This window comes from Megalobrama amblycephala, linkage group LG13 (genome assembly GCF_018812025.1).
Source record: "Megalobrama amblycephala isolate DHTTF-2021 linkage group LG13, ASM1881202v1, whole genome shotgun sequence".
Lineage (NCBI taxonomy): Eukaryota > Metazoa > Chordata > Actinopteri > Cypriniformes > Xenocyprididae > Megalobrama > Megalobrama amblycephala.
The window spans coordinates 29807919-29834145 of record NC_063056.1 but is presented as its reverse complement, the minus strand read 5'-3'; the positions used below and the strand labels follow the sequence as shown (position 1 = coordinate 29834145).

At 37.5% G+C, this 26227-nt stretch overlaps 2 protein-coding genes across 2 annotated transcripts in view; one reads left to right on the top strand and one right to left on the bottom strand.

Annotated features, from left to right (window-relative positions):
• Window positions 1–9589, bottom strand: part of fhl3a (four and a half LIM domains 3a) — a 40566-nt gene extending 30977 nt beyond the window's left edge. The window contains exons 1-2 of the mRNA XM_048153118.1: window positions 9441–9589; window positions 9069–9305 (exon numbers count right to left, since the gene is read on the bottom strand). The gene's annotated coding sequence lies outside the window, so the exon portion shown is untranslated. The remainder of the gene's footprint in view (window positions 1–9068; window positions 9306–9440) is intronic.
• Window positions 9590–13287: 3698 nt separating this feature from the next.
• Window positions 13288–16177, top strand: utp11 (UTP11 small subunit processome component). Its single transcript, XM_048153974.1, has 8 exons — window positions 13288–13490; window positions 13739–13800; window positions 14233–14335; window positions 14433–14546; window positions 14636–14729; window positions 15107–15237; window positions 15530–15640; window positions 15862–16177. Exons 1-8 carry the CDS (start codon window positions 13431–13433, stop codon window positions 15943–15945), a joined length of 759 nt encoding a protein of 252 aa, XP_048009931.1. The 5' UTR covers window positions 13288–13430; the 3' UTR covers window positions 15946–16177.
• The last annotated feature ends 10050 nt before the right edge of the window (window positions 16178–26227 follow it).

The following is a 26227-nucleotide window of genomic DNA, read 5'->3' as shown; positions in this document are numbered from 1 at the left end:
ACTTGATTCTGTCGGTTGTAGTGTTGTCAAAAGCAGAGTCCTGCAACGGGTCGGGTACCCGCGGGATTGTGACATGCCTAAAATTCACGGGCGGGGATGCGGACGGATAATTAACTCCTTGCGGGCGGGTAGTAGCGCGGATGAAAAATATGCGCAATATTTGTATGTCTAAATTACCATTATACGCAACAACGATATGACATTTGACCCATCACGTCACCACCACTGTGACAGTGCGACTTTTGTTGATGCTTCTCGTAGCCTAGTTGCACAGATGTCTATGGCCTAGTTGGAGCAAGCGTTGCATCTCCATGTTTTCTGTGCTGATGCGGTCGTGATGAGTTCATGTAGGCTAACATGTAAGGGTTGCGCTGCCAATAAAGCACCTAAAAGCTGTCACAAAGAACCGGCAAAAAAGTAGCCTAATGATTATGATTATGTAAAATATCGCAAGGAAGGAGACATGTTTATTATTAAACAAGTGTTTTCTGTGTCAGTGGCTGCAAAGATGAAGTTGACGATGCTGACTCGCGATCTTCGCAGTAGTGAACGCGCCTGAGAGAAATGCACATTTCATTCGGATTACATAAGCAGAGAGCAGTCTGTTTTCTTTCGTTTTGAATTGCTCTGTTTAAAAGTAGACATTCCAATATAGATATTTTCCTCAGGTCTGTGAGGCAAGTAGGCTAAGTTACCTTATACGCTGAGTTTTAGTTCATTTATGATACGAGCTCCAGTTCTCCCCGGCGCCTCCGTGTCGTGATCATCTATTGTCTGCTATATTTACTTAAACAAGCAATTGGTTGATGAAATATTGATTAAAATTAAGATACAATTAATACAAAACGAAATTAACTTTAAAGAATTTTAAACTGAACTTTAAATTTTAAAAAATAAAGCACTTTAATTGGAATGATTTTAGCATGTGTGATTTATCGCAGGCACGGGTCGGGTAACGGGCCAAATATTAACGGGTCTGGGCGGGTGCGGATTTAATTTTGATATTATCACGGGTGACGGGTCGGATCTGGTGCTGAACTTTGCGGGTACGGGCGGGAGCGGGTCTCCAAAAATGGACCCGTGCAGGACTCTGGTCAAAAGTACCGACTTCAGTACCAAGTCAGTACTGAAATTTTTAAAATGTGACGCTTTGAGCACTGTTGAGCGGATTCGTAAACACCTCTGATTGGCCATTGTGTTCACATGCTCTCAGATATGTCTGTGATTGGCTGCAATGATCAATGCTTCAAAAACATCAAAAGACATCAGTGAAGCTCTTCACCAAACGCTTACACAGATACACATCTATCAGCAGACTAGTCCACTGATAGACGCCTGCTTTCAAACACTTCCGTGTGCTTTCAAACGCTCCCGAGTGTTGATCATTGTAGCCAATCACAGACATATCTGTTGAGCACATGAACACAATGGTCAATCAATCAGGGGTGTTTACCAATTCGCTCAACAGCGCTTAAATTGTCACATTTTTTCAGTAACGACTTGGTACCAAAGTCTGTACTTTTGACAACACTATTTGGTTGATGAACATTTTAAACTCAAGGGTGCAAATATTTTTCATGAAAAGCACCAAGTAGTTCCAGGCAAGTCTTGACTGCATTATAGTTCCTTGCCACTTTGACAAATTATTTCAGTTATATTAAAGGTCCTTACAAAGAAACAAAAACTACAGACACTGACCAAGCAAATAAACATAACAATAGTATAAAAATGACAAGGTAGTTCCACATTTTTCACATGAAATTACATTTTATACTGTACAGACACACATAAAGGCACTCATGCCAGCCTCTTTCTGACGCTTCTTCATTAGACGCAGTTCAGTGCTGCAGCTACACATACACATGTCATATTCTAAGACAACATCCTCCCTGTTGTTTTTGGAGTAGTTCTAACAACGCAATGTCATTGCCATGGAAACCAATGCAAATATTTCAGAAATTGAAAGAGAGCCTCAGGACACATGAATCAGATCTGAATAGCTGGCATAAACAGTGTGGACAGTCAATTTAGATTTAGATCAGATTCCAATCGGATACACAAATAATCGAATTTGGGCCGACAGTGTGAATGTCCAGCCTGTTTACATTCTCTTAAGACAAACTGAATGTTTACATTCATACCTAGAAGTGCATTTGACCATTCACACATGCATCTGCATTCCTCTACCAGATTTCTGTATGATGCAAGTATCTTGCAGCTGTTTACTTAAGAGGGAAACACTCTTGCACAGCTGTGCACCACATAAACATCTGCATAAATCGGAGGGGAAGGAGACTAAAAATTTCAGAAGCAATCCCAGTGAGCATTGGTTTTATATGCATTCCACTGCAGTGTGCTCCATAGGTCAGCTAGGGTGAGCCGGTTCATTGTGCTCCATAAAAGATTATGACAGCTTGTATGGTGTCGAAGTCAAGGTTTGTTTTGAAGTCCAAAAGCAACCGAAATTAGTCATTCATCCCTACATACAAACACAAAACAGATGCACAAACACGGAATGGAAACACTTGAGTCAGATTTCCTCTCATCAGAAATGATGTCACAGCCATTTGCTCTCATCTCTTACAGATGTGGAGGCTAATTAAGCATTGGGAAGTGATCAGCACTTACAATCCTGACTTGGCACCCTATAATGTGCTTAAATGTGTCTGCTTACACATGTGGATTTGTGCATGTGTGCGCATGAGGAGATTCCAGCTTTATTAAGATAAGCCTTGTACAAAAACAGGAACTGCGGTGGGGAATTGCATGTGTAAGATGTAATGATTGTGATTAATGCTTTTAAATGGCTTCTTGGAGAATTAATTGCTCCTCTTGACGATTCCAGGCCTAGTAAAAAGCTAAACAGCTGGGCCGCTGGATCTGATTCACAACCAGTGGTTTCAAATCTAAATATTTGATTTAATTTTTTCCTACAGTGTATATCTAGCATACTATTCTCTTAACGCTTCCGTGCTGTTACCATTGAAGATACAACATAGCTTTTACTGGATCACATTGACCCTACTTGAGAAATTACAACTCAAGTGTTGTTTGTAACTGAGAATGTGTGAGAGACATGGTGACAGTGAAAGCATTTTACATTGCTACGTGCCAATTATATAATCAAGTATAAATCATGTATATGGTTCTCTGTGCAAAGACCTCACTAATTTAATCAAAACAGAGAGGTGGCACAACTGATGGAACATAAAAAAAAAACAAAGTTTAATTTATCAGCAAGAACGTATCATGTCAAAATAATAAGCCTGCAGGACAGATGTTTGAACCGTAAGTTTCCAGCATGTGGTGAGTCACCGACTCCAAAGTAGCAAAAACTCCCAACCATGAAGATGAACTGAGCGGTTTGTATCAAACCATGTGTCTCACTTTTTAAAATGTGCCATTATTGCTCAGGTAAGATATGCCTTTTCATTAGTATGTTGCATTTTTACATTTTTTAAAGATAACCTTTGTGAAATTATTTTTCTTTTTAGATGTTTTTGATTTCGATTAAATGATTGTTTTGATTATTTTGTTTTTGTGTTTCATGAAGGATAAAAAAAAAAGAATACATTGTGATTTCTATGGCAGTGCACCATGGATTTGGTTTTCCACCACTCTTCAACTACAGGTTTTATTTGCACTGGATCCAGATTTTACAGGAAACACCCTGCAGTTATACACATATTTCACTCTCATTCTGATAGTATGTTACAGTAGGTTTGACAGTCATAGCTTTGAGAATGCCAACCAGACACGTTTTATGTGACTGTTACAAGTACAGACCAGTGTTTACATTCCAGTGTGGGCATTCATTGTCAGGTTTAATGCATCTCTCTGACGGATTTGAGAAAATTTCCTCTTGGGAGTTGGTGATATGTGTGCAAGATGAGGGGTGAAAACCCAACCCTGTGACGGGACAGCGTATAGTGCATCTCACAGCACGTACCTCTCGGGTGACTGGATTCCTGGTCTGTACGGAAATTAGGTGTGTCAAAGCTGACTCAGGGACTGTGTCTGGGTGACAAAAGAGTGTGGATGGATAGATTGCACAGTAACATCTGTTGATTGTGATACAGTTGGTATAACAGACATAATAAGCATGGTCCATTAGAAAAACTGGAATTGCTTAATCCATGTAACCAACAGATGTTTACTGACGCAAGCAATGCATCCATACACATGCCATGTGGCATAGCTGAATCACACTCATAAGGTCTGATTCAGCAAGTTTTGAATGACCGTTATGGATGGGAATTGCAAGGACTTTAAAGATTCCAGTTCTGATTCCATCAATGATTCTTAGTATCTTTGACTAAGAAATATTCGGGAAACACATATGCTATTCAATTTCCAAATTATGAGATAATTTAGGTAATAAATGTAAAACAATCCATCATACAAGTACTCCACATGGCTCTGGGGGTTAATAAAGGCCTTCTGAAGTGATTGTTAAATCCATATTTAAAACTTTATTACCTATAATAACTAGGTTCTGGGAGACGGCCGTACACATCAATTTGTGGTGGAAGAGTAACCCCTGACTACGACGCATGACAATGACCAATGCGGAAGCACAGAGGATAGAGCAAAACAAAACACCGGTCACAAATTAGAAGTCTAAAATGAGAAATTTTAAAGAGAAATGTCAGAGGATTTCAATATAAGAGAAAAGGAGCTTGAGTTTGTTGCACAGCTCGACACTGCATCATGGGTTACTCTTGTGGCACAAGTCGACTTGGGCAGTGTGCATACGGTCGTCTGCCAGAAGCTAGTTATTTTGTTTTATAAAATTTTAAATATGGATATTTTTCTTACAAAAAACCATTGCTTCACTTCAGAAGGCCTTTATTAACCCCTCGGAGCCATGTGGAGTACTTTTATGATGGATGGATGCACTTTTTTGGCTTCAAAATTGGCCCCCCATTCACTGCCATTATAAAGCTTGGAAGAGCCAGGACATTTTTCAATATAACTCTGATTGTATTCCTCTGAAAGAAGAAAGTCATATACACCTTGGATGTCTTAAGGGTGAATAAATATGGGTTAATTTTCATTTTTGGGTCAACTATCAATGGCAACATATTTCATTCATTAAATTACTTTTTAACAAAGAAACAGCTAACACAACATTTTTCTCCTGACCTATATATATTGAGGTCTTATGAAGTCTTATTTACATCATTATTCCCTGACAAACAAGAGTCTGGAGCTCAAGCTTTTTAATCACATGATAACATATGTGCATTAGTGTTTTACTGAAGAAATAATGTTATCTACATCTCAGCCTGAGGGTGAGTAAATTAACAGCAAATTTTCATTTTTGCAGAACTATTCCTTTAAGTATAACAAAACAGTAATTAAACTGTATTTAATTTGCTAAAAAGAACCGACTTATTAGAGCGATTTGTTCGAAAACCATTATTGGAATGGCTGAACTGGCCAAATCTTGACCTCTTGGTGCTCACGGTGACACAGAGCAGCATATTGGAGTGTTGTAGAGAAATGACCGGAAGACAGACAGACAAAAGGGTTCAACAGCAAGTGGTTCAGAGCAAGACACAAAGCGTCTACGAAGGACAACAAGGCTTGCGAGAGGAAGAGAGGGGAAAGGTAAATAAACAGTACAAGCGAGCTGATAGCACACTGAGCAGTGGGTCGCATGTCTTGGGACCCAAGCTGTGAGGATCTGATTTCATCCATTCATTCTCCCCCGGTCTGGGAGGAAGCCACCATCTCACTGGATCACAGATGCACCTGGAGTCCCCCGCAGGAAACCAGCAGTAACTTCCTTTAATTCAAAGTTAACCCCCCCAAATAACCAGTCATACAGTATGTCCCCCATGAGCTGTTTGAATAGAAATGTGACAGTAGAACACAAAAAAGTCTGATAAAAATAAAAGAGAAAATAATTGAGATTTTCACACAATGAGCTTGTGATATATATGGGATGGTCCCAGAGTTGAGACACTAACTCGTGATGTAAAGAAGACAGTAAATGGAGTGTACTGGTATGTGTTATTCTTTCAAGACATTTGAATTCACATTGCTTCCCCTGGCACTCTTATTAGAGATGAATCAAAGGGTTCATTGTCTCTGGCTTTGAGTTATCTTACACATTTGGTTACAGAGCTGCTTTATTGATGGACAGATGTTCAAGTCCAATGAATTTGCATGTGGATGGTCTGATAAATGTTTATGGCTTGGACACACTTGTTCACTCTTTTGTATGCCATTCCCTCTTGTGAATGGACAACTACATTGAATATTTGTAGTGACCAAGCAAGTGGTAGGCTTTGAATAGCATACCACACTACTCTTTCTAAGGCTGCTGTATATCGTATGTATAATGAGCACAGTATGACATTTTTTGTATGCATAGACTACAATTGCCAAGTGAACAGTATTCAGTGGAGCTTACTATATGGAATACTGTATCCCAAAATGCATTGCACTCAGTCCTATCACTGATGAACAACAGCCCCTGCATAAGGCAGTGTTTCCAAAGAATGTGGCCATGATCACGACTGCAGTCACATCAGTGAAAAAAACAAATGCATTTTCAATCTCCTTCAGTTTCTGACGGTTCTGAATATTCCAGACACCAAAAAATGTTCTGCTGAGGTGACATCACATTTTATGGACTTTATGGACCTTACATACTACCAAAGGGTTCAGGGATTTCGAACCACAAGAAAAAAAGACTGAATTACACTGAAGATTGAAATAACACTGAATTTTGTTGGCACAACAGGACACTTCAGAAACCACGGTTCTTATAAGAGGAAGCCCTGTTGTGGTTAGCACAAAATGAAATACGGCCCAATTTAAGAATTTGGATTTCTTTGATGGGCATGATGAGTTATTCACAAGCCACTTTTGATGAAGCAGTTTTTCTATGTATAGAATATGGTAAAGAGAGGGAAGTTGCAGTAAATAAATTTTAACATAAATAAATAAATATATATATATATATATATATATATATTAAAGTCTCTAATGCTTACCAAGGCTGCATCTATTTGATCAAAAATACAGTAACAGGCTCCTAGGTTGGTAAAAACAATGAAATATTATTGTAATTTAAAACAACTGTTTTCTATTTTAATATATATTTAAAATGTAATTTATTCATGTGATGGTATACAGCTGAATTTTAAGCAGTTTTATTCCAGTCTTCAGAAATCAATGCAATATGCTGGTTTGGTCCTCAATAATGATTTCTGATTATTATCAATGGTGAAAAGTTGTGATGTTTATTATTTTTGAGTAAACCATGATATATATATATATATATATATATATATATATATATTGCAGGATTCTTTGATGAATAGAAAGTTCAAAAGAACAGCATTTATTTAAAATTGATTTTTTTTTTGGTAACAATGCAAATATCTTTACTGTCACTTTTGATCAACTGATGCATCCTTGCTGAATAAAAGTATTAATTTCTTTAAAAAATGAAATAATAATTTAATTTAACTGATTACATAATAAGTTTGTGGCATGTTAATGAAAGGGATGGAACTTAAGTTTCAAAGAGATGATTTTGTTTCTCCACAAGCACCTCTGAGCTCCCACTCTTGTAATAATGAATGGGAATGGAATGGCAGAGAGCTGGCGGCAGACAACATGGGAATCTGGCTCTGAGGTAAGCAGTTTCAAAGGCTTCTTAATGCACCAAAAGGCACAGTGATGCACCTCAAAGATCTCTACTCTGCTTTTTTCTCACGCACACACAAACATGCATGTCAGCACATGCCATGCTGCACTTAAAACTTAAAATACAACTCTTTATAAAAACACTTTAAAAGTTAAAAACTCAATGATCTGCAACGTCTACAGGATGCCAATGAATAGAGGCCAGTCACAGCAGCAGGGCTTGAAAATAGAAAAGAAAGAGGAAATGAGTAAAGGACCCAGATCTGTTCTTCCTGCGAACTTTTCTGACATGTTCACTTCAGTTTTTGCCCTGTTGTCTGTCTTGTCAAGACCTTTCCTGAGTCAGAAAGCATTGCTTAAATGAAAAATCTCTGCCAAATTAGTTTAGTCATCAGCGGATCTGATATGTCAAGAGGACCCACCCACTGATAGATAAATTATTTCCACTCACCTTTTTTCAATTACTCAAGGTGTGTCTTTATGAATCACATCAGTCACTGATATGTGTTATCCATTTCCTGTTTTATGTTTAACTCAAGGTTACTTTCTATAAACACTGCACAAATTTTGAAATACCATAAATATTATCAATCTCAATGGGTGTCTATATTATTACCTCACCAAACAGGCCAAGAAAGAAAAGTGAGCTGTCTGAAGTAACTTGCAACAGGGACCTTACAAGCGGTTACTCAGACCATTCACTGTGCCTTGGAATGCAACATGTTCTGGGATGAGGTGTGTTCAAAGATGTGTGATCAAGTTCCAACCTGGATCTGCCTTTGACTAAACTCAGGAATATGTCAGGGCCCCACAGCATGCATGCTTTCAATCTGCTTTTCTAATGGTTATCTGCAGGCATACAGTTAATTCCAAGACTTGAGGTTTGGCTGTCAGAAAACTGTCATGACACGTGTGCCTGATGCCTCCAAGGAATTACAAGTGTGTAGATTACAAAAAGTTCACCACAGGCATGTCATTAAACACTGACTTCAGAGAGTTAAAGATGACTTTGAAAGGGCTTGCATTTAATAAATTAGTCTGTTTTCTCTCACTCAGGTCTTTTTGGTAGCTGCTGCTGGTTCAGCAGTTATTGTATTTTAAACTAAAACACACAATGAGTAGCCTAAGTTTTCAACAGGTGATTATAGGTGTTAAGAGTTAGTCAAAAATAAGATTTTACAGTTACTGAAGTAGAACAATACACTTTCTAACACTTCTTCAGGATACTCCATCACAACCTGGATGAATGAAAACATTTATAGGCGAACAATTCATCGATTTTTTTCCCCGGCTGGGTTTGAATGAAAAACGGTTGATAATCATTAGCTCTGTGTCACGTGAGTTTCTAATTTTAAATGACAGAGTAAAGAAAGGAAAGAAAAGAAAAGAAGAAGCGCACTTACCCTGTCAAAACACTTTCAGTAGGTGTCTGTCCGTGTCGGGTGCGCTGGGGTCAGTTGGGTTGGCCTGTTTAATAGATCTGTAGTCCTGTTGCTCCTCTGGGGTGTGAGTGTTCAGCTCTCTCTCACAGCAACGAATGAGAGAATGCTCGCGCTCAACTCTTCCATGCGCTACTATGGAGGAAGTTGAGTGAGTCACAAGCTCCCGCCCCAGTGGATGAAAACGGTCTTCCTTCTTTCCTGAAGGAAGTTTCAGTAAATTATCTTTATATTGAGACAGTCTGCATTGTTATCTGCCCGACATGTTGTTTGCAGTTAGCTTAGGGCGCAAGAGAACGTCTGTCTGTAGTAAATGAAAGAAGCATAAATACTTACCTGTTATTTGACACCCACATCTGAGGGGGATGAATCGTCATGACAATGAACAACTTTTTTTTCTTCCTAGCCGTACTGCTCATGGGGGATGGAGCATATTTTAGAACAGGTTAATAAAACAGAGCTTAAATTATTTGTTTTGTCAAAATCAGACTAACCATTCGAATAGAGAACAGGTATGCTAAGTTTTTCAAAAGATTAAAATGTCTCGTTCAGTGGATTCAGTGTTATAGTTTTCAAATTCAAACATACTATGGTCAAATCTTAGCTTAAAGGTTTACATCACTGGTTGATTTTTAACTTCACATTTAAAATGTCTTGGAAAAGTTCATCATTTAGGCTATTTGCTACTTTTCAAATGCCATAGACTTTATTGTTTCACCATATGAACATCCTTGATAAAAATGTGAATTATGACATATTTAAAAGTGTATTTATCTATTATACATGATGTTCATTATTTGAAAATGATTTCTAGCATTTTTATAGGCTATGCTATGATGAATGTGGTTTAAATATGAAACAAGTGTGAAAATATGATTTAATATTTCGGATACTAAGCTACAAAAATTACCCCTTTATACCAAAAATATTTAAAATATCACTTTCACAAAATGCTGTTAAGGACATTACTGTGATTAATAGTAAAATCAGTTGTGATGGAAATGAAACTGTGGTGGAAATGTTCATGACTTTCAGAAATAATGACCATGTAAAAAACTGATGCATGTACTGTACTGGAGTGGGCTACCTCTTGTGCAAAATAATTTAAAAACACTTTTGTCTCACTCCGTATTAATGGATGAACAAATTATTGCCACTTGATATTTACAAGAGTTTTCTATGGAAACACTTCATGCACTTAACTGCTATAACAAAGAGGTAAGTTTTGCTTTGATATTCATTTTCATTTTCACTTTGTATTCATGTTTGTAATGTAATACTTGGATGATGATACCATATAAAGAACCTCTTGCAAGATTAAAGAAATTACCTTTGTCCTTGTAATAACTTAGGCAACCACAGAAAACACTGAGCAATTGTTGTAAATGAAATTATGAAATTTGTGTCCAGCCATATCAGAGATTATATTACTGAAACTAAATTTGTTATCTTCAGTTGACTTGTATGATTTGCTAACAATAAATAGACTCAGTGATTGCCTCAGAACAGGTGATTACTACCCTCTTGTACAACTTTACCAAAGACTTCATGTGTAATTGAAATTCATTAAATTAGCAAGAAAGAGACCCCATGTTTTTCTCTTTTCTCAGTATCTGTTCCTCTGCGTCAGGACTGTAATGCCGTTGAGGTTTTATTGCCACTCTTTAATAGTTTAAAAGAAAGGTTTATCAAATTATACCAAATTAAATCAAGTGTAAATTGTGAAATACCTCCATTATATCTGCTTATATGATAAACATTCCTCTTATCCCTGAAAAAAGGAGACAGTTGTGTCCTTGCCTGTCATATCATACCTTTAGAGTTCTTTTAAGACCCTAAAATATTTTTTGTTGACATTTTTTACTGCCAGCTCAAACTGGATAATGTAAATAGTGATGACTGTTAATTGTCCCATATCCACTCTTTACAGGGTTTTGTGGTCGAATTTTGAGAGCGAGAACCAAACATTCAAGAGAGACCTCTTCCTGGAAGGATCTAGTGTTCAGGCGGTGTTTTTAACATCCTTGGTTAAACCTGAAATTATAAGTTTTAAATCTCTTAAATGGTTTCCTATGTTTCAATGAATACTCCTCAAAAACATTTCCCGCTGACACAGAACATGGAGTAAAACAAATAAGATTTCCCACAATCCAGACTACCTGCTATATACAATTTGTACAAATGGAATCAAGCAAACTACACATCTATTAATTGAATATGACCTAAAAAATTAGATGAAACCTGAGTTATGAACTACAATAGTGTAATTCACGTGAGAGCTCCTCTTGATTTGTATTAATCTCGCCCTCTGTGTATAGAAACCTTACATTGGTTAGGAGCGACATTCCAAGGTCTTGAGCTCAGCTACTGGCCAGTAACGTTATGTCATTTGTGTGATTTTTAAAGGCCTATATTAAAAACCAACCAGTAATATATCTGTCAAGCAAGGGCATTCCAAAAACTCCGAGCTATCATAAACCTATAACCCCTTGTCCTGCCCATTTGACATTCTGCCCTCTCTTAAACACAGGTTTGGATAGCTGTTCCCTAAAGATTTTTGTTTTTGTTAAGAAACATATATAATCCAATTAAAATGCAGTTAGGGAAATGCTTTAAATCTCATGTTTTTGTTTTACATGCTATATTGTGGTTCAGTTTCTGTAGGAAAAGTCTGTCGGGTCACTTGGTTTTGTATGTCTTGCATTAAGAAGCTGAAAGCCCACAAACCCTGGGTCAATCAAGGCTATGACATCATATGGAAAAAGTGACCCCATGAAGGGTTTCTTTCTCAGCAAAGAATCTGCATGATTTGCAAATCTCACACAGTTGACTTTTTTCAATCATGAAAGAGGAAATAGAGGATAAAAATGTCATATGAGGTAATACATAGAATGTGTTTGTAGTTGTTGCACAGTAAAAAAAAAATAAATAAAAAAGATGAAATTACTTCAGTGATCCATGAGGTTCCTTATACTGAAAAATGTGTTTCATTTAGTAAGTTACTCTGTACCTGTACAGTGCCTTATGAGTTAAGCTAAAAAAAAAAAAAAAAAAAAGGGTGGGAAAGGAATCACAGCATCAGAACATGATGTTCTTTCTGAGTAATGCGCAGTGTTTTGGGGCCAGAGGAAAAGCTGGTTATTTCAAATCTGCCCTTGCTTATGTCCCATGCCCTGCATGTTTTGACACACCAAATGGCTATTTTCTGCCCCCACTTTCATTCTCGGAAGACGAGCTAACTAATGGATAAACTGGACCTTCAAGGCTATAAGAGGCGCACGGCACAGGTGTCGTCATCAAACTTTAGCTCTGACATTTGTCACACTAATGGCTGAAAGCTGTCCTTCTGGTTAAGATTCAAATTAGGTGCTTGGACTAACACACTTTTTAAAAACCCTGTATGAAAAACACCAAGTATTATTTGTTAGTGTTAACCAATCTCTTTGGCAGATAGAGGCTGTCATTATCATGACCAAAGTGATTTAAAGTGTCAACACACTGGCCAGATATATAAACTAAGTGTCTCAGCACCCAAGGTTTGTTATTGAGTTCTTCCCCACATTGAGCCTGGATTTCTTCCTCATACAGAACAGTAGACAACTCCTGTGATGGTTATCACTGATTAGATGGCCATATAAAGCTAATGTTGTGGTGTCAGCTCAGTGTCAATGTTACAGCTTGTGACTCTCAGAAAAGTGCAGTTTTGGGAAAATGACTTAGTGATTTGATTTCAAAACATAACATTTATTGGAGTCAAAAACACTTTTAACTTTATGGAACTTTCATTCAAATTTTAAAGGTAGTTTTTGGATGAATCCGAGTATCAATGCACGCAATGCCTGGATTACACTGCCATCTGCTGTCGACACTTTAAGCTAAATTTCTTTTACACTACTTTTAAAGTTAAGGTACACACGTAAATATCTATATTTTGGTTCAGTTGCTGCTTTTACACTGTTAAATAATACCGAGGAATACTGTAGATATTTTTATAATTAAAGAAACGATTTATTAACAATTTTACTAATTCGTCTTTTATATATCGTTTATATTCTATATATTACATTACCTTAATTTTAATTTAATTTAATTGTTGTTGTTTTTTTAAAGAAATGTCGTAATTATGTATAATATTGATATGCCTGATTAGGAACGATACAATTGTTTAGCTGCGAATCTGCTTCCGTTAAACACCACGCTACTGTTATCCATCGTTTCCACGTGAGAGCAGAACCATACATTCGAGATTGTGCGGTGTACATACAAATTCCTGTCTAGGTTTTTCCTCTCAATCAGAATCGGATTTGTTTTCAGATTTTTACAACCATGTCTTCTTTTCGAAAAGCCTTGAAATCTAAACAACGAGACCACAAAGAGCGATCACAGGTAAGTTTAAACATATCTGTATCTCGCGTGCTGCCTTGCTAAATAGCGAATGTTGTAAAATGACTCAAATTGTTGACATTGTTATATTTAACAAGACAAATTAATTGTTGGAAGGATGTAGTTGTGGGTTAAGTTAATGCTTTAAAGTAGGGTTTTTCTGAAAGCTTTTGTCATTCCCTAGCAGCAGCGAATGTTAAGGTTTAGCTTTCCACATCTCGTTTATTAACGTGACTTTTCCCCTCTCGCAGCTCGGTTTCAGGAAACATTTGGGTCTGTTAGAGAAGAAGAAGGACTACAAACTTCGTGCCGAGTAAGAAATCACACTATTTATCATTTTGTTGGATGTTGCACTTTTTACACAATGAGTTTCATGTTTGTTTGAGTCAGAAGCTCTCCGAACAGATCTGTCAGTGCCTTTTGTGATGTTACACAAGCAGTAATTTGTCATTCTTTAAAATAAATCATTATTAATTATTAAATCTCAAAAGGGAAAATATGAATGTGTGTATGTACATGAGTATATGTATTGAGAGTTAAGATAGTAGTATAGTGTACTAGCAGTGAGTTCTGTATAATATGACATTTAGATGTAATAAATTTTACATTGATAAGGTCATATTGCATAGATTATATTACTTAAGCCTTTGTAATTTTACTTTAGATTTGTTTGTTATTAGAATACAGTTACAATGCTGCACTTAAAACTTAAGTACAGTTTACAAACCTGTTATTTGTAATACAGTGACTACCACCGGAAACAGAAGACGCTCATGGCCTTGCGCAAGAAGGCCATGGATAAGAACCCTGATGAATTTCACTTTAAAATGATACACAACCAATTAAAGGTATGTCTTTTTGCAATTTTCAACTATTATAATCCGGTCAAGCAATGAGAACATTCATGACAGCTCTGCTTATTGTACTTCTGTTCATTTTGGTTAGGATGGTGTTCACGTGATCAAACCAAAAGAAGACGTGATAACGGAAGAGCAGAAGAAGATGATGAGGACCCAGGACATCAGATATGTGGAAATGAAGAGGGTGTCGGAGATGAAGGTATGGCTAATTCTTCTTATGTATCTGTGTATTTGCGGTTTCATCCCCTTACAGTTGAGATTAAAAGCATAAGTGTTTTTATTTTTCAGAAAATTGAAAGGATGAAGTCAGAGCTCCATTTTCTTGATGTTAACGAGGAAAAGAAAAACAAACATGTCTTTTTTGTGGACTCAAAAAAAGAAGGTAATATTTTCTCCCTCTTGTAGGAAGCAGAGATTGAGCAGGGATCCACCTGTTACATGATGGTGTATGAAATTTAATTTTGTATTTTAAATGTTCCCTATAAAAGTTTATAGTACCATATTTACACACTGTATAATTGCAAAACCAGAAAATTAATGTATATACATAATTATTAATGAGATGTACATTTTAAGTTTACTTAACTTTAGCTTTAGCTTTAGCTGAAGTTAATATTGTATCACTGTGTTTTTGTATTTTCATTTTGCGTATTTTCATTAAATAAAGTTTGACATCAAACAATAATTGGTGGATCGCTCTGTTGAAAAAGATTTTCTTTTTACTTTTAAATTCCAAAATCTGTTTTTGTTTCATGCCAGTGGAGGACTTTGACCTGGCCAAACACCTCAACACGGTGCCTGATTTGGTGGGCCGAGTATATAACAGACCTACAATAGAGACCCTGAAAAACAAGAGCATTCTGGGAGCAGTGGAGTCAAAGACGTTAAAAGTAACACATTCTCTGTATAGCATACTTTATACATAAATATTTTTACTGTGTACGTTGCACTGCTGAATTATTTATTTCATTTATTTAACTTATTTATTGTTTTTATTTATAATAATGATAATATATAAATAGCAGTTAATATAAATAATTATGTAAATAAGTGTTATATCAATGATTTATCATTTATGAATAATATAAATTATAAAAATTTGTTTTCATATTTTCCTTTCTGCATTTACTGTCCTCTTATTATATTGGACTTTTTCTAACATGTTTATTTCCCCCTTTTCAGAAACTTTCCAAAGAGAGGAAACAACAGTATCTGAGGCTTTCAGAGCGTATAGACAGGGAACAGAAGATGTTTGTCATTAGTCAGAAAATCCAAACTAGAAAAGATCTACAAGTGAGTGCATTCATCTTCATATCACCTAACCATTTCAACATGAATACTTAGGATAACTCCTGTCTCATTTTTGTTTACTAAGGCATGGTTTGAACAATGATCTTGTATTTTTATTTATTTATTTAAGATCTTTCTAATCCTGTCTTATGATGAATTGTTGGACATTCTTTGAGTTCGTTTGCATTATTGTGACATCTGGGTTGTGCTTTTATTTCTGACAGGATAAGGTTAAGAAAGTGAAAGTCCGTAATGAGTCCAGCACTGCTCCTGCCATCTATAGATTTGAGGCCAAGAGGAAAAGATGATGTCTTTGGATCAGCACACCGAGAAAATGCTCTGTCTTGTGGTCCCCAATCAGCTGTACTATGCATGAAGTGGACTGAATCTTTCACTTGGATTTTTCACTGTGGATTTTTCTTTTGTTCTGTAATGCAGCCAGAGAAACCATGCTGGGCATCTTGCACACTATAAGGCAAGGAGTTTGTACATATTAATGGCAAATCATTTTTTGGCTTTGAAATAAAGTTTTGTCTTTAATGTTTTGTAGTCTTTAGTTTTATCAGTAGATGGCACTAGCACATCTCATCTGATCTCATCAAATTTACAACCATGATACTAAGTGAGCAACTTTCCTGTCACTTGGGTGTTGAGATCACTTTTGAAAATGTAACTAACTACTGTCTTCACAATTCAGCCAACTCTTGAATTATATCTTAAACTATATCTTACACACACACACACACACACACACACACACACACACACACACACAAAAAAACATTTAATCGAAGTAAAACAATTAAAAATGGAGAGAAAATCTCATTAAATAAATGGGTTTTCTCCAATATGCGTTGGCCACAATTATTGGCCCCTTTTTATTCAATACTTTTTACAACTTTGATTTTGCCAATATAACAGCTCCTATAATGCCTGATGAGGTTGGAGAATACCTGGCAAGAGATCAGAGACCATTCAACTATACAGAATTTCTCCAGATCCTTCAAATTCCAAGATCCATGTTGGTGTTTCTCTTGAGTTCACACTCATTTTCTAAAGGATTCAGGTCAGTGGACTGGAATGGCCATGGCAGAACTTTCATTTTGAGTTCAGCGACCCATTTTTTGTGTTGATTTTGATGTTTGTTTTGGATCATTGTCCTGATGGAAGATCCAACCATGGCCAATTATAAGATTTCTAGCCGAGGCTGTCAGGTTTTGATTTTTTTTATCTGTTGGTATTTGATAGAATCCATGATACCATCACGTATCTGAACAAGATGTCCAGGACCTTAGGCAGAAAAATAGGCCCACAACATTAAAGATCCAGCAGTATATTGAACCGTGGACATGGGGTGCTTTTGTATACCCTTGTGCATTGAAGTCATCTTGTTTGTTGCCTAAAAGCTGTTTTTTTCATTTGACCATAGAACCCAGTACCGTTTGAAGTTCCAGAAGTGTCTGACAACTGAATATGCTGGAGTTTGTTTTTGGATGAGAGCAGAGGATTTTCTCTTAAAACCCTCCCAAACAACTTTTGGTGATGTAGGTGCTGTTTTTTGAGGCTTTCTGACACCAAGACTCAAATAATTTCTACAATTCTCCAGCTGTGATCCTTGGAGAGTCTTTGACCACTCAAACTGTCCTCCTCGTCGAGCATTAAGACAATATAGACACACAGACTTCCAGGCAAATTCGTAACATCTTATTGGAACTTAATAATTATTGCCCTGATGTTGGAAATGGGGATTTTCAATGATTTAGCTATTTTCTTACAGTACATTTTTTATTTTGTGAAGCTCAATCTTTTGCTGCACATCAGAACTATAGTCTTTGCTTTAACACATTGTAAAGGATGATTAACCAAATGATTTGGCCTTTGTTACCTCAAATTTATACTCCTGTGAAACACGGAATCATGGCTGGATAATTTCATTTTCTTAGTCACCCTGGTGTGCTAAAAAATATACTTATATTTTTATATAGTTCAGAAATATTTTACGCAATAATTTCTAGGGGTGCTTATATATATATATATATATATATATATATATATATATATATATATATATATATATATATATATATATATATATATATATATATAATTTATAAACACAGTCAAACCAAAATTTATTCAGACACCTTGAACATTTCATTCATTATTACAGTTTATTCACAATAGTTTAAAAAAAAAATGGTAATAAAATATGACAAGATCTCAGAGTTAAACTGTCAGAAAAAAATAAATCTTAATTATGTCAGATAACACTTAAGCAAAACTTGGTCAGGTCAAAGTGTCTGAATAATTTCCAAATATTTATCAATTTTACTGGTAGTCCACTGTATGAGGAATTTTTGTGTATAATATGTCACAGTTTACCTTATTTTGCTATCCTCACTTACATAAATGAACTACAGTGTCCTGCACCCACTAGTAAAAATATATCAAAAATATTATTTTTTGATTGATTTATAATCAATAATTTTTGGTTTGACTGTATATATACAGTATCTCACAAAAGTGAGTACACCCCTCACATTTCAGCAACCATTTTATTATATATTCTCAAAGGACAATACTATAGAAATGAAAATTGGATATACTTTAGAGTAGACAATGTGCAGCTTGTATAGCAGTACAGATTTACTGTCCTCCGAAAATAACTCAGCATACAGCCATTATTGTCCAAATAACTGGCAATAAAAGTGAGTACACCCTAAGTGAATATGTCAAAATTGTGTACAAAGTGTCAATATTTTGTGTGAGCACCATTGTTATTTAGCACTGCCTTAATCCTCCTGGGCATGGAGTTCACCAGAGCCGCACAGGTTGTTGCTGGGATCCTCTTCCACTCCTCCATTATGACATCACGGAGCTGCTGGATGTTAGACACATGGCGCTTCTCCACCTTCCGCTTAAGGTTGCCCCACAGGTGCTCAATAGGGTTCAGGTCTGGAGACATACTTGGCCACTCCATCACCTTCAGCTTCCTCAGCAAGGCAGGTGTCATCTTGGCGGTGTGTTTGGGGTCATTATCATGGCATTCAGCCCAGTCTCCGAAGGGAAGGGATCATGCTCTGCTTCAGTATGTCACAGTACATGTTGGAATCCATGTTTCCCTTAATGAAGCGCAGTTCCCCAGTACCAGCAGCAATCATGCAGCCCCAGACCATGATGCTACCACCACCATGCTTGACTGTAGGCAAGACACAGTTTTCTTGGTACTCCTCACCAGGGTGTCGCCACACATGCTGGACCCCATCTGAGCCAAACAAGTTTATCTTAGTCTCATCAGACCACAGAACATGGTTCTAGTAATTCATGCTCTTGGAGAGGTTGTCTTCAGCAAACTGTTTGAGGGCTTTCTTGTGAGCCAGCTTCAGAAGAGCCTTCCTTCTGGGACGATGGCCATGCCATGCTCTAAAGCAATGCTGGCAGCACTCATGCATCTGTTTTTTGAAGTCAGCTTCTGCATCTGACGCACAGCACAAGGACTCAACTTCTTTGATTCAACTTCTTTGGCCTGTTCCCTCTTGGAAAACCTCTATGACCCTGGCCACTGTGCTGTAACTCAGTTTCATGGTGTTATCGATCTTCTTATAGCCTAAGCTATCTTTGTGGAGAGCAACAATTCTAATTCTCAAATCCTCAGAGAGTTCTTTGCCACGAGGTGCCATGTTGAACATCCAGTTATCAATATGAGAGAATTGTATTCAAAGCACCAAATTTTAACTGCACTTATACAAGATCCACACATTTGTATGGTTCTGTCAAGCAGACAAAAACATGAACATGATGAATAGAACATGTGGCTTTGCATGGTTAAACAACATACAACTGTTATCACTTAGGGTGTACTCACTTTTGTTGTCAGCTATTTAGACAATAATGGCTGTATGTTAAGTTATTTTCAGAGGACAGTAAATCTATACTGCTATACAAGCAGCACATTGACTACTCTAAAATATATCCAAGTTTCATTTCTATAGTATTGTCCCTTGAGAAGATATACTAAAATGGTTGCTGAAATGTGAGGGGTGTACTCACTTTTGTGAGATACTATCTATCTACTATCTATCTATATATATACACACACATGCACATACACAATAGTTTTTCATAAACTAAGTAAATTTACAGAAGTAAATTTTCTCCGAACTTTAAATGTCCCACTTTTAAACACTCTTGTACCAATCTCGTTCCTGCTTGTGTAATTGTTCATGTGAAAGGTTGTGTGCTGTCTGCGCAGACTGAGCTTTTTGTGTCGTCTCTGCGTGGCTTGATTGATCATGCAGGTGGCAGCGGCTTCATAAACAGGCCCCATCCATTACTCTCTCCTGGGAAAGGGAGGAGGGGTGAATCAGGAACAGGGAAATGTCACTGTGTTCAGGAGGAGCGGGCCAGGAGTCTATCTGTGCCAACGCTGACCACAGGAAAAGCTGTTTGTAATGAATGCGGTGTGGATACTGCTGCTGTACTGTAATGCTTGCACTAAACATTTAAAATTCTTACATGCTTTTTGTTAAAGGAAATACAAGTGCGTGATCACAGTGACATGAACATGCACGTTTAAGCCTGGTGATATTTACAAAGCAGCTCTGTGTGACCTATCAATATTGACCTTCTGTATTTGCACAATTCTCTGCCAAAAGAAGTGACAGGCGGAGTGTGCACGCATTTGTGCGTCATGTGGTTGAGTATTCGTCACTGCGACCGCCTTGGTTTGGAGTGGAGGGTCACGCAGCCGTGTGCACAGTTCCGCTCTGCTTCCGTCTGTCCTTACACAGAAGGCCACTGTTCTTACTGAAGCCTGTCTTTCATTCAGATCAGCTTTTGCACAGGGGTCATGGCTGCAGGTCTGCCAGTGCAGTGTTGGTAGTGACCCCTAGATTTGAAAGATATTGGTCAAAATCCACCACAATGTCCCATTTTGTTATTCACATTAGGAGATGTAAAAGAGGCCTCCTGTTGTCCTCATGGAGTTGACAATAGCTTTGAATTTGCTCATTTGATGGGATGCTGACCCTCAGTGCTTTTGCTCACTTTTTGTTGGTTTGTTCATTGGAACTGTACTGATGTGTTAAGTGTAATGAGGGACTGCAGGTAACCATTGTTATTTTGGATGAGTATAGATAATTTTTGAATGATTCTTTTAGACCTACAAAGAATGAATTGACTATTGTTAGTTGAAAGTCATATATAATATATATATGCCTCATTACCAGTTGTTTCTATGGACCACTATACATATGCCGTCCGCCATATTGGAATGGTCAAAGCCGGTCTGTGAACATTCGGGAACAAGTTGACTGAGCGCTTGCAATCGTAGTTAGACACAGGTATGAAAATCTATCTTGCTATAGACTTCAGCAGATGATTTTGCTAAACTAACACAATACAAGACGAAGGTTTCAGCTATCACGACATTAAAAATTTACCCTATAGAAGTAAAAATATTAAAAAGTACCATAGTAAAAACCTGTAATATTGAGTTAATACATATAAAAACACAAACCAACACATTCTCACCTGTGAAAGGTTATCCCATTTCTTTGGGAATATAAATCTCTGCGGTTTCGTTGTTTCATCATTGATTCTTACTGTGAATGACGATACGCTGACTATTTCAAGATTTCGGGTGTGCTGACGTGTCTGGAGCGTTTGAATGTGGCATCTACATATACATATCTATGCCTAAAAATGGCTAATTATTTTGGAAAATTGTAAACTCTTGTACACTACACTCACATAACATGAAGTTGCCAACAAAAAGTTGTTTTATTTAGCATGAAGTTGGTCACCTCATGGAGGCAGCCATTTTGAGATCACATGACCAGCTGAATACTACATATTTACGTTATTGGAGCCAGCACAACATAAATAAAAAATTACTGAGTACACTCAAAACAACACAGCTCAAAACAACAAACAAGAAATTTTGGAGAAAGAGGAAGTTTTTCCATTAAAGTCGCAATTTAACGGAAGTAGCGTTGAATAATTTCTTCCATATTGTGACAATATAATTTTTTTTTATGAAATAAGCATGAATGAATTCTACACAACAAGATCATTAAAATGCCTTTAGGGTGGAATTTCATGCCTACTTTTCCTTTTAAATAACCCACTCTAAAGAATCGTTTCAAATTAGACCATTTTAAACTCCTTAACCATAATCACTACCCTGAAGTCTGTCTTAAGAATTTTTATTAATCCATATTTGGGGTTCACATACAGTGGGTACGGAAAGTATTCAGACCCCCTTAATTTTTTCACTCTTTGTTATATTGCAGCCATTTGCTAAAATCATTTAAGTTAATTTTTTTCCTCATTAATGTACACACAGCACCCCATATTGACAGAAAAACACAGAATTGTTGACATTTTTGCAGATTTATTAAAAAAGAAAAACTGAAATATCACATGGTCCTAAGTATTCAGACCCTTTGCTCAGTATTTAGTAGAAGCACCCTTTTGATCTAATACAGCCATGAGTCTTTTTGGGAAAGATGCAACAAGTTTTTCACACCTGGATTTGGGGATCCTCTGCCATTCCTCCTTGCAGATCCTCTCCAGTTCTGTCAGGTTGGATGGTAAACGTTTATGGACAGCCATTTTTAGGTCTCTCCAGAGATGCTCAAGTCAGGGCTCTGGCTGGGCCATTCAAGAACAGTCACAGAGTTGTTGTGAAGCCACTCCTTCGATATTTTAGCTGTGTGCTTAGGGTCATTGTCTTGTTGGAAGGTAAACCTTCGGCCCAGTCTGAGGTCCTGAGCACTCTGGAGAAGGTTTTCATCCAGGATATCCCTGTACTTGGCCGCATTCATCTTTCCCTCGATTGCAACCAGTCGTCCTGTCGCTGCAGCTGAAAAACACCCCCACAGCATGATGCTGCCACCACCATGCTTCACTGTTGGGACTGTATTGGACAGGTGATGAGCAGTGCCTGGTTTTCTCCACACATACCGCTTAGAATTAAGGCCAAAAAGTTCTATCTAGGTCTCATCAGACCAGAGAATCTTATTTCTCACCATCTTGGCAAACTCCATGCAGGCTTTCATGTGTCTTGCACTGAGGAGAGGCTTCCATCGGGCCACTCTGCCATAAAGCCCCGACTGGTGGAGGGCTGCAGTGATGGTTGACTTTCTACAACTTTCTCCCATCTCCCGACTGCATCTCTGGAGCTCAGCCACAGTGATCTTTGGGTTCTTCTTTACCTCTCTCACCAAGGCTCTTCTTCCCCGATAGCTCAGTTTGGCCGGACGGCCAGCTCTAGGAAGGGTTCTGGTCATCCCAAACGTCTTCCATTTAAGAATTATGGCGGCCACTGTGCTCTTAGGAACCTTAAGTGCAGCAGAAATTTTTTTGTAACCTTGGCCAGATCTGTGCCTTGCCACAATTCTGCCTCTGAGCTCTTCAGGCAGTTCCTTTGACCTCATGATTCTCATTTGCTCTGACATGCACTGTGAGCTGTAAGGTCTTTAATAGACAGGTGCGTGGCTTTCCTAATCAAGTCCAATCAGTATAATCAAACACAGCTGGACTCAAATGAAGGTGTAGAACCATCTCAACGATGATCAGAAGAAATGGACAGCATCTGAGTTAAATATATGAGTGTCACAGCAAAGGGTCTGAATACTTAGGACCATGTGATATTTCAGTTTTTCTTTTTTAATAAATCTGCAAAAATGTCAACAATTCTGTTTTTTTTCTGTCAATATTGGGTGCTGTGTGTACATTAATGAGGAAAAAAATGAACTTAAATGATTTTAGCAAATGGCTGCAATATAACAAAGAGAAAAAATTAAGGGGGGCTGAATACTTTCCGTACCCACTGTATATCAAGAACCTGGATACAGGGGTTTCATTTGTCAAGTGTTTCTCACATCTTGAAAAAAACAGATCTAAAAAGACTGATACCGTAGTGAAATCATTAAGATGTGTAATTGGGATAATGTCTTTAACTTGACTCTTGAGTAATTAATGTTCAGTGATTCTGAATGGCGCTAATAAAATGAGCTGTAAATGACGTTGAGGCCCCTCAGTATGTGAGTGGGAAGAACGTTTTCATAGTAGAGCAATTTGCTTATTGCAGAGTTGTATCTCTCTCTTATTTTTTTAATGTAGATTTTTTCCTTGTAATACATCACATTGTAACAATTTCCATGGATTAAACTGTAATTACAGGCACACATATTATGTCATGAATAATATGAAAGCATTATTGTTTAGGCAGTTAAAGCAAGAGCTTTTCACAGATGTATAGTGAATTGAGCATCGTGAAACACTCTGGAAGTAAGGCCGTTCCTTAATCACTCTCCATACATAACAGCGTTTGGTGACTCGGAGGAGCTTTGGCCAGAGAACGATGGCCTTGGCTGTTATTAAAGCACCTGAGCCCACTGGATGTCAAGCCCTTAGCTGCCTCTCTTCTGCCGTGCCTCAAAGATTTCTTTCATGAGTGAGGTTAAGAACAGCACTAATCGATTTGCCAATTACGGCGCAGGGTAATCGGGTGGGTGAACAGAAGAATCGGTGGGTCGTGTGGAGAAAAAATGGCAGAGGTTCTTATGCCTCTTTGAGTTGCACCGCAGTTTGTCACACAGCTTTTGAAGTAGCGGATTGTAGCGAGAGCTTGAGGGGTGGGGGTTTGTCTCTGTGCCAGAGGGAAAGCGATTGAAAGAAAATCTTTATAACCCTCACTGTGTGCGAGTGTGTGCGTGTGTGAGGTGGGATCACAGAGACCCCTTTAAATTGTCACTAATTAGCCATGAGCCTGTTTGGAAGAGGCACTCGAATTGATTAAATTTGCATGGGAGTCTAAATCACGCTAAGGCCTCCTCCCCGGTGGAGCTCATTTCCCCCTCTGCTCCCCAGACATGGCGGGCCCATGGGGGGGACCCGCTGCGGGTGAGAGGACAGGACAAGGCGTGGCGCGCACCCATCTGCCTGGGTATTACCGTTAGTCCATCACTCTCCCACTGGCAGCCGTGTGCCTGGGGGATGTGTTCATTACACTTTAACTACTGGATCTGTCCTTGTCTGCAGGCAGCCGGGTGTCATTGTCTGTCTATCTCTGCGTATCCCTCCACACTCTACTTCACTCAGCCTTATAGAACAACAGTCTGGCTTTATGGTCTATTATGGCCTGTTAACGGATGCACCTTTTTGTTCGCTACATTGTTTTGTCTCCCTGTAGGTTTTTGTTAACTGCTCTCCTGGAATACTTTGAGACTTTAATGGTGTAGTTCACCCAAAAAATGGAAATTGACATCCTTTACTCGCTCTAACATTGTTTTAAATCTGTAAATTTCTTCTTCTTCTTCTTTTTTTTGTCCACACAATGAAAGTCAGTAAGATCCAATGTTGTTTGAAATATCTTCTTTTGCGTTCTGCTGAAAAAAGAAAGTCATACAGGTTTGGAATGACATAGAGAATTTTTATTTCTGTATATATCCATTTAACCCTCCTGATATATTGAAGTTGACTTTTATGTTTGAACCCACTGATGTATGTGTAAAATAACAGGTAATTTTCCCTTTCAAATTCTTTTAACAAGTTCCTATGAAACTTTAACACACTGTTTTACCACAAAGTAGGCATTCATGTTTCAGAAATACTGTAGGGATGCAAAATATATCAGTATTGTATTGGTTATTGGCCATTATTCAAGTTTTTTGTTTTAAATGTTTTTAGAAAATAATTGGTTCATCAATTCATCAAGTCGTTCCAAACCCATAAGACCTTCGTTCATCTTTGGAACACAAATTAAGATAGTTAACATAGTCCATGTGACTACAGTGGTTCAACCTTAATGTTATGACGTGATGAGAATACTATTTGTGCGCAAAAACAAAACAATAATGTCCGAATGGGTTCTACGTCAGAATGCTGACTCATTATTGGCCAGCTCCTGCATCAGCATCATGCGCATGCGTCATGTTGCTCACATGTTCAGCGTCAGCCAATACTGAGTCAGCATTCTGATGTAAACATGGAAGTACTGCACTGTGTTTACTGCATCAACAGCATAGTAGACTGACAGGCAAGAGAGGAAATTGTTGAATAAAATTGTTATTTTTGTTCTGTTTTTGCGCACAAAAAGTATTCTCGTTGCTTCATAACATTACGGTTGAACCACTTTAGTCACATGGACTATTTTAACAATGTCTTTAATACCTTTCTGGGCCTTGAAAGGTACAGTGATGTTGCTGCCTGCCTATGTGTGGTTCAGAAACCCTCAGATCTTAATTTGTGTTCTGAAGATGAACGGAGGTCATTGCCATAATCTAATTCTCAATTAAATTTAATCATTAAAAATACTTGTCATCATCTAATTCTCAATTAAATTTAATCTTTAAAAATGCTACTAATAATTAATAATAATAAGAACACTGTTAAATCTAATCATTAGCAAATCTCAAAATAACTTAATTTTCATAGTGTACATTTTAATACATTTAAAATTATTTATTTTTGATTCTTACTGTTTTAATCTGCATTTATTTAGACAAAATAATGCACCATAATTGGTTATCGGCCATAACATGAAAATTATTATCAGAATCCTTTCTAGAAACTTTGTTTCTG